This window comes from Muntiacus reevesi, chromosome 4, assembly GCF_963930625.1.
Source record: "Muntiacus reevesi chromosome 4, mMunRee1.1, whole genome shotgun sequence".
NCBI lineage: Eukaryota > Metazoa > Chordata > Mammalia > Artiodactyla > Cervidae > Muntiacus > Muntiacus reevesi.
Window position 1 is genome coordinate 77,247,077 of NC_089252.1, and position 12,997 is coordinate 77,260,073.

Genomic DNA, 12,997 nt, shown 5'->3' on the forward strand with positions numbered 1-12,997 from the left:
ATGGACTTTAGAGATCATTTCATGGATGATAAAGTTGAGGCCAACTAGGAGAGGCAAGGATAGAATGGAGGCTGCTTCTGCCCTGCCTCCTATGCAGGTGTGGTTCCCTCCACCACATCCCCCCCAGGACCCTTGGGCTCATGGCCAGGTGCCAGTGAGGTGATGCCTCTGAAAACATGAAAAGTACTTTGGAACCTGAATTTTATCAGACTTATAGGTGTTGCATGAAAAAAAGTTGGGGGGGGGGGGAGTCAAATAGGATTGGAGGCTATTGGCCTAAATAGCTCTCTTTACTGCAGGACTTGTCAGAGCCTTTAACATTCTAATGTCTGCTGAAAATCTCAGAGAGAAATATAATACATTTTCCAAACAAATTTAAGTGTAAAAGCTGCCCCCTGCATTTTCCGAGGACTTAGTTCTAGATAACACACTTGGGGAAGGCATCCCTAAAGAATGAAAGATTTCTGGTTTTCTGAGTTTTTTTTTTCTTGCTGAGGCTAGGTGGGCAGGAGGTGGACCATGCCTTTTCAATGCCTTTTATTTGGTCCACATGTGAAAAAATTGGACCATATGCCCTCATCACATCCCTTGGGGCTGAGGGTGTACATGCCAAGAGACGATGCCAGGGGCTCAGTGTCTGAGCCAAAAGGGAGGTTTGAACCCAGGCCCTGCTTTCAGTGGTGCCCAGGGAGTGTCATCTGCCCCTTCCAGCCCAGGGGCCATTTCCTTCTGTGAGTAACCCCTGGTTGGCCCAGGGGCAACAGAAGTCACTGGGGAATAATCTCCCCAGCGCAGTGGAGGAGATACCCAGCAAACAGGAATCCCAGGAGAAACCAAACTGGTTCTTGCATTTGGCTGAGAGATGGGTTAGCCAGCTTGACCCTTCTGCTTCTCAGGGCAGTGAAATATATTTTTGGAGCTGATCAGGGCACGCACCCACATTGTGGACAGATGAAAAACAACGTTCTCCAGATGCAACCGAAGCCCTTTATTGGCACCACCCTCCTAATGCCAGCAGTCACTGGTGGTTTCCTGGGGCAGGGGTAGGGTGTCCCGGGTGGAAACTGGGCCGGTTTATGCTGTTACAGTACAAGTGAATGCAAAGATTTGCAGTAGCTGCCTCTGAGCACATGATCTTCCCTGGCGCCCAGTCACGGGGGCATCGTGGTTCGGCAGGGGGCAGAGGGAAGGCCACTGTGCTTCCGTGGTGGACTGTCTTTTCTCTCTGGCTTCCCTACTCTCTGTGCTCCCATCTTGGGGGGCAGCAGTGGTCCCCAAGGAGAAAAAGCCCATCAGCACCCCCACGAGCAGTGGGCTCCCCTGCCCCGCCGCCCCGTCATCCACCCGGCCTCACACTTCCTTCCGCAGCATCACCTTGATGTTGCTGCAGACCTGTCCCAGGGCAGCAAAGAGTGGGTTGCAGAAGGTGCGGATGCAGAGCGAGTAGATGTGGCTGATACACTGGATCTCGATCAGGTAGCTCTTGATGCAGGGCACCACCGCCCAGATGTGGCAGAAGGAGATGCAGGCGAACAGGAAGCCCCAGAGCAGAGCCAGCGGGACGCCCAGCAGCGTGGACAGCAGGCGGTAGCACCAGTACTTGGAGACGGTGAAGGTGGTGTAGCTCACCTTCCACACACCGTCGAAGCTGTAGGTGCCCACGGGCTCCGCGATCACGTCTTCAAAATCCACCTGCAGGGGAAGGAGGGGGAAGCCTCAAGTCACAGCGTCACCTATCTCTTAAGGGCCAGAGCCGCCTGAGTGGGCTGTTAGAGTTGGTGCCTGGGCCACACCCACTCACACTGACCCCTGTGAGTCCGGGGGGGGCCTGAGACTCTGCATTTCTGGCCAGCTCCCAGGTGATGGCTGGTGTTGCCCTAGAGTGGTGAGGCATAAGAGCTGGTCTTCTCCTCTCATGGTGGGGGAGAAGAGGCTCCAAGGAGTTGATCGACTTAAACTGTAAGTTATAGGCTGGCCAGGAGACTCTGAAATTCTATTATTTTATGATCTTAGGGAATTGGAACGACAGTAATCCTGAAAAGATTTACTGGGTGCCTGCTGATAGGATGGCAAACAGGTAAGGGTTCCTGCCCTCCTGGACTTTATGGCCACAGAGAGAACAAGGCCAGTTCTCTGGTAAGGGAAGAAGAACAGGTGCCGTGCACCCACAGGGTGACGTTTAACTCAGCCTGGGGGTAAAGCTTCCTGGAGGAGGCAGTATCTGGCTAAGCTGATTCCTGGTGGTAGCCAGGTGGTGGGCGGAGGTGTGGCTGGAAAAGTGTTTGGGGCACCAAGTGCTGGGACTTAGTGGCATAGATTAGTGTGCTCTCTCGGGGAGTTCCAGGCCTTCTGGAAGACCGAACGCAGGCCCACGACGGCCAGAGGGAGGCTGGAGAGGCCAGAGGGGGCAGGCATTGTGCAGAGAGCCGCCTCCGAGTGAGGGCTTTTGCACCGGGAGTGGCTTGGCTGGATTGTAGCCTTCTTTCAGTTGAGGTATAATTGACACATTACATTAGTTTTAGGTGTTCAACATGGTGATCTGATTTTTATATCTCAGGAAATGATCACCACACTGAGTACAGGTAACATCTTTGTGTACATGTGATGAGAACTTTTATGGCTTACTCTCAGCAGCTTTTAAATATACAGTACAATATTATTCATTGTGGCCACCATGCTGTACCGTACATCCTTAGGACTCATTCATCTTATAACTGGAAGTTGGCACCTTTTGACCCCCTTCACCCATTTCACCTCCTCCCTCACCTTCCTCCCTCCCTTTCTGGAAACCACCAGTCTGCTCTCTGCAGCTCTGGTCTGAGTTTTGAGTAGCTCATCCTGGTTGACATGACTGGGGTGGTGGTTGGGGTGGGGGTGAGGATGCCTGTGGGGAGAGGCCAGCTGGGAGGTGTCGCTGGATCCAGCCTTGTCCGGGGTGATGGAGGAGGCTGGAGGAGGTGCACTGGTCTGAGCTGTTTCAGGATTGGCCGGTGGTGAGGTGAGGACTGTGTTGTCCTGGCTGGTGGAGGTGTCTGGTATCTGAGTGCTTCACCTGGCGAGTGTAGCATTGTTCTCTCTGCCCTGGTCCTGCAGCAGCCTCAGACTTTCCTCTCATGCTGCCTACTTGGTCCTTTCTTTTTCTTTTTTAAAATATTTTTGGCTGTACCACGTGACATTTGGGCTCTTACTTCCCTGACCAGGAATCAAACCTGTACCCCCTGCATTGGAGGTGTGGAGTCTTAACCACTGGCTCACTAGGGAAGTCTCCTCCCTGTCCCTCCCTTGCAGTTGGAAAGAAGGTGGACACTCAAGAGAATCCTGCTCACACATCCCACTGAAATGGTGACTGAGGCCCCATTTGGGAAGTGGGAAAAAATAAAGATTGCGTTCAGCCAAGTCACTTCACTAACCTTTCGTGAGTCCCTACTATGCCTTAAGCATCATCATGCTGCTTCCTCATGTGTGACGTCATGTAGTAGCACCGAGCGTTAGCTGTCTCATCTGTAAAATGAGAGGCAGTGTGTTCCTGGGCTGCTCTAACAGCAGTTGGTTGAATAAATGCACAAATGAATCCGACTAACTGGAGGGTGGGGAGTCGGGCCAGTGAGCTCAAACCTCAGTCTCCCATGCAGAGTCTTTTCCCACTTTTGAGGGGGAAGGAGATCCTCTCTATGAATAAAGTTATTATTAAAATTACTTTTCCTTATAACATAGTCACCTTGCAGAAAATTAAGGGAGTAGGAGAAACAAAACACAGGCATCTCCAGTTTGCATTTCTCTACTAGTAATACTAAAATTATTATTGCTTTGATGTTTTTCTTTGCAGTGTAAATCTTCTGAGGGGTGGGAAGTGGATATGACCATGTTGTATGTCCATTGTTGAGTCCTGTTTTTGTCACGTGGCTGGATTCTGAGCTCCTGGGCCAGGCCTCAGATCCCTGGGTCCCTCTGGAGACAGCTGAGGATACAGCCCGACACTTGGAGTGATTTGTTGATGGGGAGCAAAATTCACAGGATGAGATTTCAGGCTGCAGGAGATGTGCACAAGTTTACTTGGGGAGTCAGAGGGCCTTTTTAGATCCACTTGTGAATCTCAGCCTCCAGCCTTCTCTTCTTGGGGCTTAGTGGAGATCACTTAACCTCTCATACAGTCAGTCAGCCCCCTGGATGAAAGGGAAGGGCTGGAAGGAAAACTGTGAATATGGTCCTCATCTCCTCCAAAAGAGAGCAGTGACTCCTGGAGGGCTTCTAGGGGGTGGTAGCTAGTGGGAGATTTGGAGTTAGAGATGCAGGAGTCTCCAGTTTCTAGATCTAGTGTTGGATCTTTGGAAAAGAAGGCCCAAGTTGGTTGGGGAATGTCCCATGGCTTTGGAGAGTGAATGGAAATAACTGGTATCTTTCCACATCCAGTTTATATGGGCAGAAATCCAGAGTTGCTGTTTCTTAGGGGAGTTGAGATGCAAGAAGCCGAGGAGTATAGGCCCCAGGGGACCATTCCAGCTTTGCCCTGGGTACACACACTAAAATTGTGGAGTTTCAGCCAAATCCCCAAGGCCTGGATCCTGCCAGCTGAGGGATTCTGACCTCTGCAGCCAACCCCTTCCCTATCGTGGTCATGCCTGCCTGCGCCCGATGCCTCCTAGCGCCTGGGCTGGGCTCTGGATCCTGCTGCAGTCCTAGGAACGTGGCCGCGGAGGCAGGCCTGTGGGTGGAGGTGTGCTCCTTGCCTTGCACCTCTGTCCTGTCCGGTGCCTGGGGCCTCTCCTTCCCTTTCTGTGACTCTTCCTTAGGATCCTGTCCCACACCTCGAAGATGACCCCGCCTTGTCTCCTCCCCTTCAAGCTGAGCGCCAGGTGCATCTAGGCATCCTGATTCTACTCTGAGCTCTTCACACAGCCCCAGCCAGGGTCAGACCTGAGGCAGATATTGGCTGCCAGGGAGGGAGACTGTTCCCTCCCTGATCTGGTCCTAGTCTGCCAGAGACACCTGCCCCAGGGCGGGGCCCCCGGCCCCTTCTTTGCAGCCACTCACTCTGCTCCAAGCAGTCAGCAATTCCCCGCCCCTCTGTAGCCCAGCCTGCTTTGTTCATGTATTTCAGCATATTCTTCCATTCAACAACATTTGATTATCTGTATCTTGGCCTCTAAGGGTGGAAGGGACCCTGACCAACTCATACTGTTGAGGTTTGCATCCAGTTGTGTCTCTTACTGGCTCTGTGACCTTCAGCAAGTGTCTCAGCTTTCCTATGCCTCGTATTCTTAGATTGATCTCATTAGGTTTATCAGAGCATTGAGTAAGTTAAGACATGTAAATACTCAGCATATTGCCTGGTACAGAATCCTGATCACACTGTTACCTGCTTTCTTCAACAGAAGCTAGGGTCCCAAAGGTGGATATGCACAGTTGCTGATCTGATGAGTGACTTTGGCAATAATGTAACCTCTTTGAGCTTCATTTTCTGATCTGTAAAATGGGTTTGCTGTGTTTTACAACCTTGTTATGAAGAATAGACATAATTTCTTTTCTATCCATCTGCCTCCTACCATTTGTTCATCTACCCATTCATCTATCTTGTCTGTTCTCCCAACCATCCTGCCATCCATGGATCCATCAGTCCATCCATATGCATCCATCCATTCATATCCATCTGCCTGTCATCTATCTGTTCTCCCATCCATCTGTCCATCCTCATCCACCCATTCATACCTATCCATCCATTCAGCCAAACAAATACTTATTCAGTACCCACTTTGTGCTAGGCACAAAATGGGTCTGACCCTGGCTGGGGCTGTGTGAAGAGCCCAGAGTAGAATCAGGATGCCTAGATGTACCTGTCACTCAGCTTCAAGGGGAGGAGGCAGATGGATGGGTTCCTCTTTTCCCTCCTTTTCTGCTTATGGCAATACTCCTACTGCCAAGAACCTCTCTATGATGTCTTTTAATGATCATCCTTTTTTTTTTTTTTTTGGCAGAAGGCAGAAGCTGTTGTTGCTGAAATTTGAATTCTTTTTAGTAATCACCTTCTGGCTTTGTGCCCAGGGCAAATTCTCTGTTGTCTGTGAACCTGAAATCATGCTCCCAAAGAGAGGGGCCATCCTGGGAGGAGGCAGCCGTTCCCTTAACCAGGACTGAGACCGCTCTGGTCACCATACTACCTTGGGGAGATATTTATAAAGCTCAACTCAGGCAGCTCTAGGCAGACATGCCAGTGTATCAGAAGCACACAGTGACTTCATTTCTTAATTCGTTTCCGGAAGTGGAGGGGAGATGGCTTTTTCTGGGAGGGTGGAGTGGAGTGAAGTCCATGGGCAGAGCTGGAGGGCTGGGTGTGGGGCTGGAGGAGGGGCTGGGAGGGATAGAAAGTGGTGGCTCATTTAGCTGGTGTCCCCTTCTCTGGCGTATTTATTTTTGGAACAGCAAGAGAGCTAGTTGATTCATTGGAATCGGCCAGCAGGGCTCCTGCCATCTCTAGGAGGGCAGGGAAGGTGCAGGGGAGCTGGACTGGGCGCTGCCCAAGGATGCAAGGGAGGCCAGCAGCCACCCCCCACATCCCCCCAATCAAAAATGCCTCCTGACATTCCTGCGTGACTCAGTCTTTGTGCATGCAGGGCCTTGCAGGATTCAGACAGACTCTCTGTAGGTGGGGGAAATGGCTCTAGGCAGGGGGATGGACATCTGGGTCAGGTCTGTACTTGGCCACTGAGTTACTGTGTGATTTGGGGTCTGGGGTCTTCCCTCTCTGGGCCCCCTTTTTTTGTTTGATTTTTGTTTGACACTACCAAGAGGATTGGGCCAACATACTTAGTGACACAGAATTAGTTTTGACTAATTGACTAAGTCAAGACCCGAGGAGTGCCTTAGCTTCGTGGGGTCTTGGTTTTGTCACCTGTTATCTAGCTACTCAAAGGGTGGTCCACAATCAGTGTGCTCCTCCCAACAAGGTAAGTACTCAAGTTGAGAGCAGGCATTTTAGAAATAGTTATTTCAGCTAGTAATTTTATGTCTGTTGATTCTAATAATAATAAAAATTGGATTTTACATAGTCAATACCTATTTTTCACTGCATCTCTCTAGTAGTTAATTTTGATCGACTTTTGCAAACTATTGGTATACAATAGATTGGAATAATAACAATAAAACTGGCCCTTCTCCCAGACAGCCTGAGCAGCACTGACCTCTAAAGTAGGAAGCTAAGATGCGGTGATAGCTACAGAATAGCTGGAAAATGGCAAAGCTTTGTTTCCTGTGTTACAACTGATAATAGCAGTAGAATTCTGTACCATCAGGGATGACCATAGTAAGGCCCACAATTTGGCCCTTGTAGGTGTCAGTTGGGCCATTTGTCTTGTATACAGTATTCTACCCAGCTTATAAGGGACAAGCAGGGGTGGAACCCACATCAAACCTTGAGCCTCAATTTCTCCTGCCATCTCCCTGACTAGGGTCATTGCAGGACCTGGTTCCTCAGCCAGAGGTGAGGCAAGGATGAAGCACAGGCCGGTTCTGGGAGTGGGAGGAGGGGGCCAAGTACTAGTGGGTGTTTGGGGTCCAGATCATCCTACAGGTAGCGGGGGAGGGCAGAAGGGCTGGGGCATCTGCCTAAAGCTAAGGACACAGATGAAGGAGCTATGAAGAGACTCAGATAACAGAGGGCATCAGGGAGGAGAGAAGGGTCCCGTCAGAGGAGTCCCCATCAGCTCTTAGTGAACCCTGCCCTTGCCCATCTCTTCGCATCCTCTCCCTGGCCCCCTTGGTTTCTGCCTTTGTGAAAGTTGGTGTGGTGGACTGGAGAGTAGCAGGAATTGCCTTGGGTTGACTTCTAGGCTTGGCTGTGCACCAGCTTCTCGAGGGACGTTAGCTAGTCTCCAAAGACAACCCCCAATTAGTGATGCCTGTCAGGGCTTCTGGCTGAGCACAGCCTCAGTCTGGGCGCGCCTTGTGTCTTGCTTCACCACCAGGATGTGGCAGAGGAGATGCTGCCACTGAGACCTGCAGAGCTGCCCAGTCAAGTCCAGTCAACCCACAGAACTGAGAGAGCCTCGAAGGGCTGTTGCTTTAAGTCATCAAGTTTTAGGATGGTTTGTCACACAACTGATACTGTGCACCTTTAAGGAAAACTAGTGACGACTCTGGACTCTAGGTGTATCTTCTGTTGGACCAAGAGGACTTGCTAGCTCTTGAAAGTACAAAACATTGGCTAGGTCTGCCACATAAGAATTTCTAGTGGTAGGGCCTGGAAATCTGCATTTTTAACAAGTGCCCCCAAGAGAGTGGACCACATTTTAAAAAATTCTGGTTCATAACACAGGAGTCCCCGTAACACCAAGTTACAGATACCTCAGCAACTTGTGAGTTAGTCCAGTGTAGCCCTTCCTAGAGGTCCTTGCCAGGGGGCAAGCTGAAACGTTTTCAAATGAAGGAGTTGCCAGTGTGGAATGCCTGGCAGATTATGACCTTTCTAATTCAGCATCATCCTGCCCCTTCTGCCTTCTCTCCCGTAAATTCAGGTATTTCTAATCCTGTTGTTCTCCTGCAGACAGTGTAGCAAAGAGGTTTCACCTGTGTGCCAGCTTGGCCAAGCCTATGGTCCATGGCTTCCTGGAAACGTGCTGTGATCCATAGTGATGTCTGCCTTGGATATAGACTGGGGAGTGGCCATGCCCGGTCCTCACCTTTGCTGATGCTGCCCAACATTCTGCTCCATGTTGTGACCTTTGCTTATTTCATTCCCTCTTCTTGGAAAGCCTGATGCCCCCTTTCCACATTGTACATTTTTCTCATTATTTATGTAGCTTGGATAACACCTCCCTTGAAACTGGCTCTTGATGTTCCAAGTGCCTTCCTCTCTTGACCTCCCATGACCCTTCAACTGATGCTGAGTTATGGTGTTCACCACCTCCTCCTATACATTCTCATTAATGTAGCCTCATCTACTCTGTTGAGTTGGATTCTTCTCAAGAGGAAGTCACAGGTCAGTCACATCTTCATGCAATAGGGTGTCCAGGTGGGTCCATACTGAGAGCAGAGTTTGGAGGACTGGGGGGAAGAGGGAGCTGTTGGGTTCTCTAGGTACTTACTAGCTTGAGCTCAGCAGCAGAAGGTGGTGTTTGTGCGTTTTCTGGAGGAGGAAGGCATGTGTGGCAGATACGGGTTGGAGGTAGGTGGGAACTGGCATGATGGACTGGGATCAGGTCTGTTTGAAGGGTTTTCAGAGAATGGCTGAAAACAGAAACCAAATGACCCGCCTGACACAGGGGTCAAATGTCCTGCTCCAGGGTCTGGCTCCTAAGTGTGAGTTATCAATGAGACAGTCCTGAGACCCCTCTCAAATAAGGGGCAGACTGTGGGGGTGGGGCTGAGGTCCTGCAGAAATGCATGGGGGAGGAGCTTTGCAGTTTGGGTCTGAAGGGAACAGTGTCCTAGCTGGCCGGTTAGGGGACCACTGGCCCTCATTTCCTGCCCCAGAGCCTGGCACAGGGCTCACAGACAGTGGGTCTGACTTGCTCATCACCATCTCCTCGGCAACAGCCCAGTGCCTGGCACAGAGCAGGCAGTGATTGGCGGCACTGATGTCCTGTGAATGGTGGTGGTGGGGGAGGCAAAGGCAATGGGGCGGCCTCCCCTCTGCCCAGGCCCAGACCAGAGCATGGAGACTACAGTGAAGTCTGTTGGGTTGTGCAGGGCTCTCCCTCTGCCCTTGGCACTCATTTTCCATCCTGGGCTCAAGGGCAACACCAGACCTTGCTCAGTGAAGTTCAGTGAAGTTTCAACTCTGGAAATCCAAAGGGAGCACCTCCTTCTCCTGAGGGTCAAATCCATGGACCCAGTGAGCGAATCTCCTGTTCTCCACTGTTGGCTTTTCTGTGTGAAAACTCAGCTTCACCAGTAAGGAAATGGGTCTCCCTTCTTTCTACTCAGGGCTTCCCTGGTGGCTCAGACAGTAAAGAATCTGCCTGTAATGCAGGAGACCCAGGTTCGATCCCTGGGTCAGGAAGTTACCCTTGAGAAGGAAATGGCAACCCACTCCAGTATTCTGGCCTGGAGAATTCCATGGACTCTATAGTCCATGGGGTCACACAGAGTTGGACACGACTGAGTAACTTTCATTTCACTCTCAGCAGGAATGTTTGTGAGCCTTTCGCTTCACCTTGGAGGGCTGGTTTTCTGTGGCTCAGTGCCTCTAGTGAGGGTAGCTTCTAGTCCCCGGGAGGAATGCAGCAGTCCTGCAGCTGCACCAGTGTGGCCACTCCCATCCCTCCCTTGAGTTACAGTCTGGGCCTGGAGCCCACTCAGTCCTGGCTCACTGGGACCCTTGAGCCTCTCTCCACTTGTCACCTGCTGCAGGAACCCTTCAGAAACCACCTTCTCCCTTGGGATCCTCTTCTCCATCCCAGCAGATGGCAAGGGACCACCAGAGCAGAGCCCGGGCGTCCGAGCTGCCCCTGGCTTAGTTCTTTTGCAATTACAAGCTCCTCTAGGCTCCTATCAGCTCACATTTGCACACCCCTGCTTTGTGCCAGGGACTCTGTTACGCACTTTCAAATCCCTTATCTCATGTAATCCTCATGGTCTATTTCTATTGCACAGTGCTGCTCTGAGATCCATTTACCCTGTAGGGATGGGGGTGGGTAAATTATGAACATTTTATAGAGGGTCTGGTGTCATTGTTTTTAGGTAGAAGAGTCTGGATTTGAAACCAGATCTGTTAGTGTCAAGTCTGGGACCATTCCCTCTAGATCACACTGCCCAAACCGTGACAAATACTACTTAACGTTTTTATAGTGCTTTAAAGTTTGGAAAACTCATTCCCTGAACTTTCCAAGCTGTGTTGTGATTGCACTATCTCCACCACAAATGATACTTATAAATACAATAATAGCATAATATGAACTGTTACAGAGAAATGTCCTGAGTGACATTTCTCTCAGGAGAAAAGTGGGGTCACAGAGGAAGGAACTCCCGATTTCCCGGGGGAGTTGGGGAAGGCTTCTTTGAGGAGGTGACGTTTAAATCGGGTCTCAGTGGCTGAGTGGGTCCTATACCACGTGGAGGAGAGGAAGCAGGCATGCATGCCAAAGACACAGGAGTATGTTCTGGTTCCTGTGACTGGCTCCTGACATGGGGGCGGGAGGTAGAAGGGGAAGGTGGAGGCCGGATTCTGCTGGGGTTCAGAAGCCATGGGGACAAGGTTAGACTCAGCCAGCGTGGGAGGCGTCCCGCTGAAGGTGAACATGCAGGGAAGTGCTTAGAGCAAGCCTTTAACCAGGCTGTCTAACCAGTAGCCTTGAGCTATGTATGAGCCTTTGACCTATGGTGAATACAAATGAAGAATTTACTTAAAATGTAAAAACCGATAGTTAATCCTGTGACTGGGAAACTTGTAAGAATGTTTGGAACAGTTTGGGCTTGTGAATCAATTTTCAACTGTACATTTTATGAAATCTAGATACATAGAGTTCAATGAAAAATATTGTGAAAATTAACTTCACCTGTTTGTTTTTCCATTTTAAACTCATGACTGCTAGAAAATCTAAAGTGACATAGACTAATTGTATAATGGGTCGCATTATATTTTTACTGGATGGGGCTGGTCTGTGTTTCTGATATATTCAGAGGACCCTAGAGGCCCCTTCACGTGCCCTTTTAAAGGCCTTTCCAGTGACTCTGATGCTCGTGGCTGGGCACCCTGCTCCCAGGAATTCTGCTGTAGTAAGATGCCTGTGGCTATTGGGTGGAGGTTGGACTGAGGGGCCTGGAGGCAGCCAGGCTGCTGGTGGCATGTGGACAAGGAAAGAGGCCTGACTCAGGCACAGCCATGGGGGAGACTCCCTGAAGGCAAGGTAACCCTCCTCTGAGATCCCCTTTCAAGGGCCCTGGTGCCCTCTGAGGGCCTCTGCCCTGCCCAGGCCATTGGCCACTGGCGTTGGGCTGGGAGCAGGCACGAGTGCTGACCACAGCCCCCCAGCCTGGGGCAGTGGGTATTGGGTGGTGCCCTGGGGAAGCTGGGCCCCCTGTGAGGGGCCAGGAGCCCTGCGGGAAGCTGCCTTCTGGGGATTAATCCCAGGCCCACTGTGGAGACCGCAGAATGCCCCTGGCACACAAAGGGCCCGACTTGGCCACCGTGTCTGTCCCCGGCCGAGGGCCAGCAGATGGGGAGAGCGGCAGGGTTGTAAGGAGCTTCCCCCTGTGGATGGTCCTGCATGTGTGGCTGATTCTTTGCTCTTGTTTACACTAAAGGTTCTTTGGGGGTACAAGCTGGTTTCAGAGCGGGTATTTGGAGAAGCCAGAGAGGAACAGGGAAGCCGATGGTGCTGGAGCAGAGCCCACTCCCGTCTAGCACCCAAACCCACACCCTCAGGCAGGCAGCACCAGGGCAGGCCCGTAAGCCTACCTTCACTATGTCCTCGTTAATGTTCTTAGGGTCCCGGTTCACCAGATCGATCTCCTTGAAGTGAATGTCCTTGACGATCTGGGCTTCCAGGTCTGTGCGCTCCTCGGCCATCATCGTGGAGCCGGGGGACCCGCGGGAGGAGATGGGAGCCGTGTGGCCGGCGGGGCTGAAGAGACCTGGGGCCCAGACACCAGTGTCCCCAGACTTGTGCCCCTGCTGGCTAAATAGGCCCCACCCAGCGTGCCGGCTGACAGCTGTCCCGCATAACTTCAGCCTGCCGCTGGCTGAAGCCTCCAGTGGCAAGCCTCCAAGCTAAAATTAAGACTGGAGCCCTGCTGGAAGACCCAGCACTCCTTAAAGGGGGCTGCGTGGGAGCTGGGCCTCACGAGTGAGTCAAGGGCCTGGCATCCCCTGATGCCACCGCGGTCGGCGGCTGCTGTGCAGCCCTGGTACTTGTATTTCTGCCCCCAGCCTGGCTTCTTGCTGGCTGCGTGAGCTTGGGCACAACTCGTATCTCTGGGCACCACATCCCCACTTGTAAGATGGGGCCATAATAGCACCAATCGGGGCTCTGCTTAACCTTGTGGAGAGGAGACAAGCTTGTGG

At 51.5% G+C, this 12,997-nt stretch overlaps 1 protein-coding gene across 1 annotated transcript; it reads right to left on the reverse strand.

The window, feature by feature from the left end:
* Window positions 1-964: 964 nt before the first annotated feature.
* CAV3 (caveolin 3) lies at window positions 965-12,618 on the reverse strand. Its single transcript, XM_065933252.1, has 2 exons — window positions 12,392-12,618; window positions 965-1,692 (listed from the first exon to the last, which is right to left on the reverse strand). The coding sequence occupies exons 1-2, from the start codon at window positions 12,503-12,505 to the stop codon at window positions 1,351-1,353; spliced, it is 456 nt and encodes a 151-aa protein (XP_065789324.1). The 5' UTR covers window positions 12,506-12,618; the 3' UTR covers window positions 965-1,350.
* Window positions 12,619-12,997: the final 379 nt, after the last annotated feature.

Excerpts from the sequence above, each read along its gene's own strand:
- CAV3 (XM_065933252.1), bottom strand. The coding sequence starts at position 12,505 with ATGATGGCCGAGGAGCGCACAGACCTGGAAGCCCAGATCGTCAAGGAC. Across the intron at positions 1,693-12,391 it reads TTAACGAGGACATAGTGAAG|GTGGATTTTGAAGACGTGAT; the intron begins GTAGGCTTACGG and ends CTTCCCCTGCAG.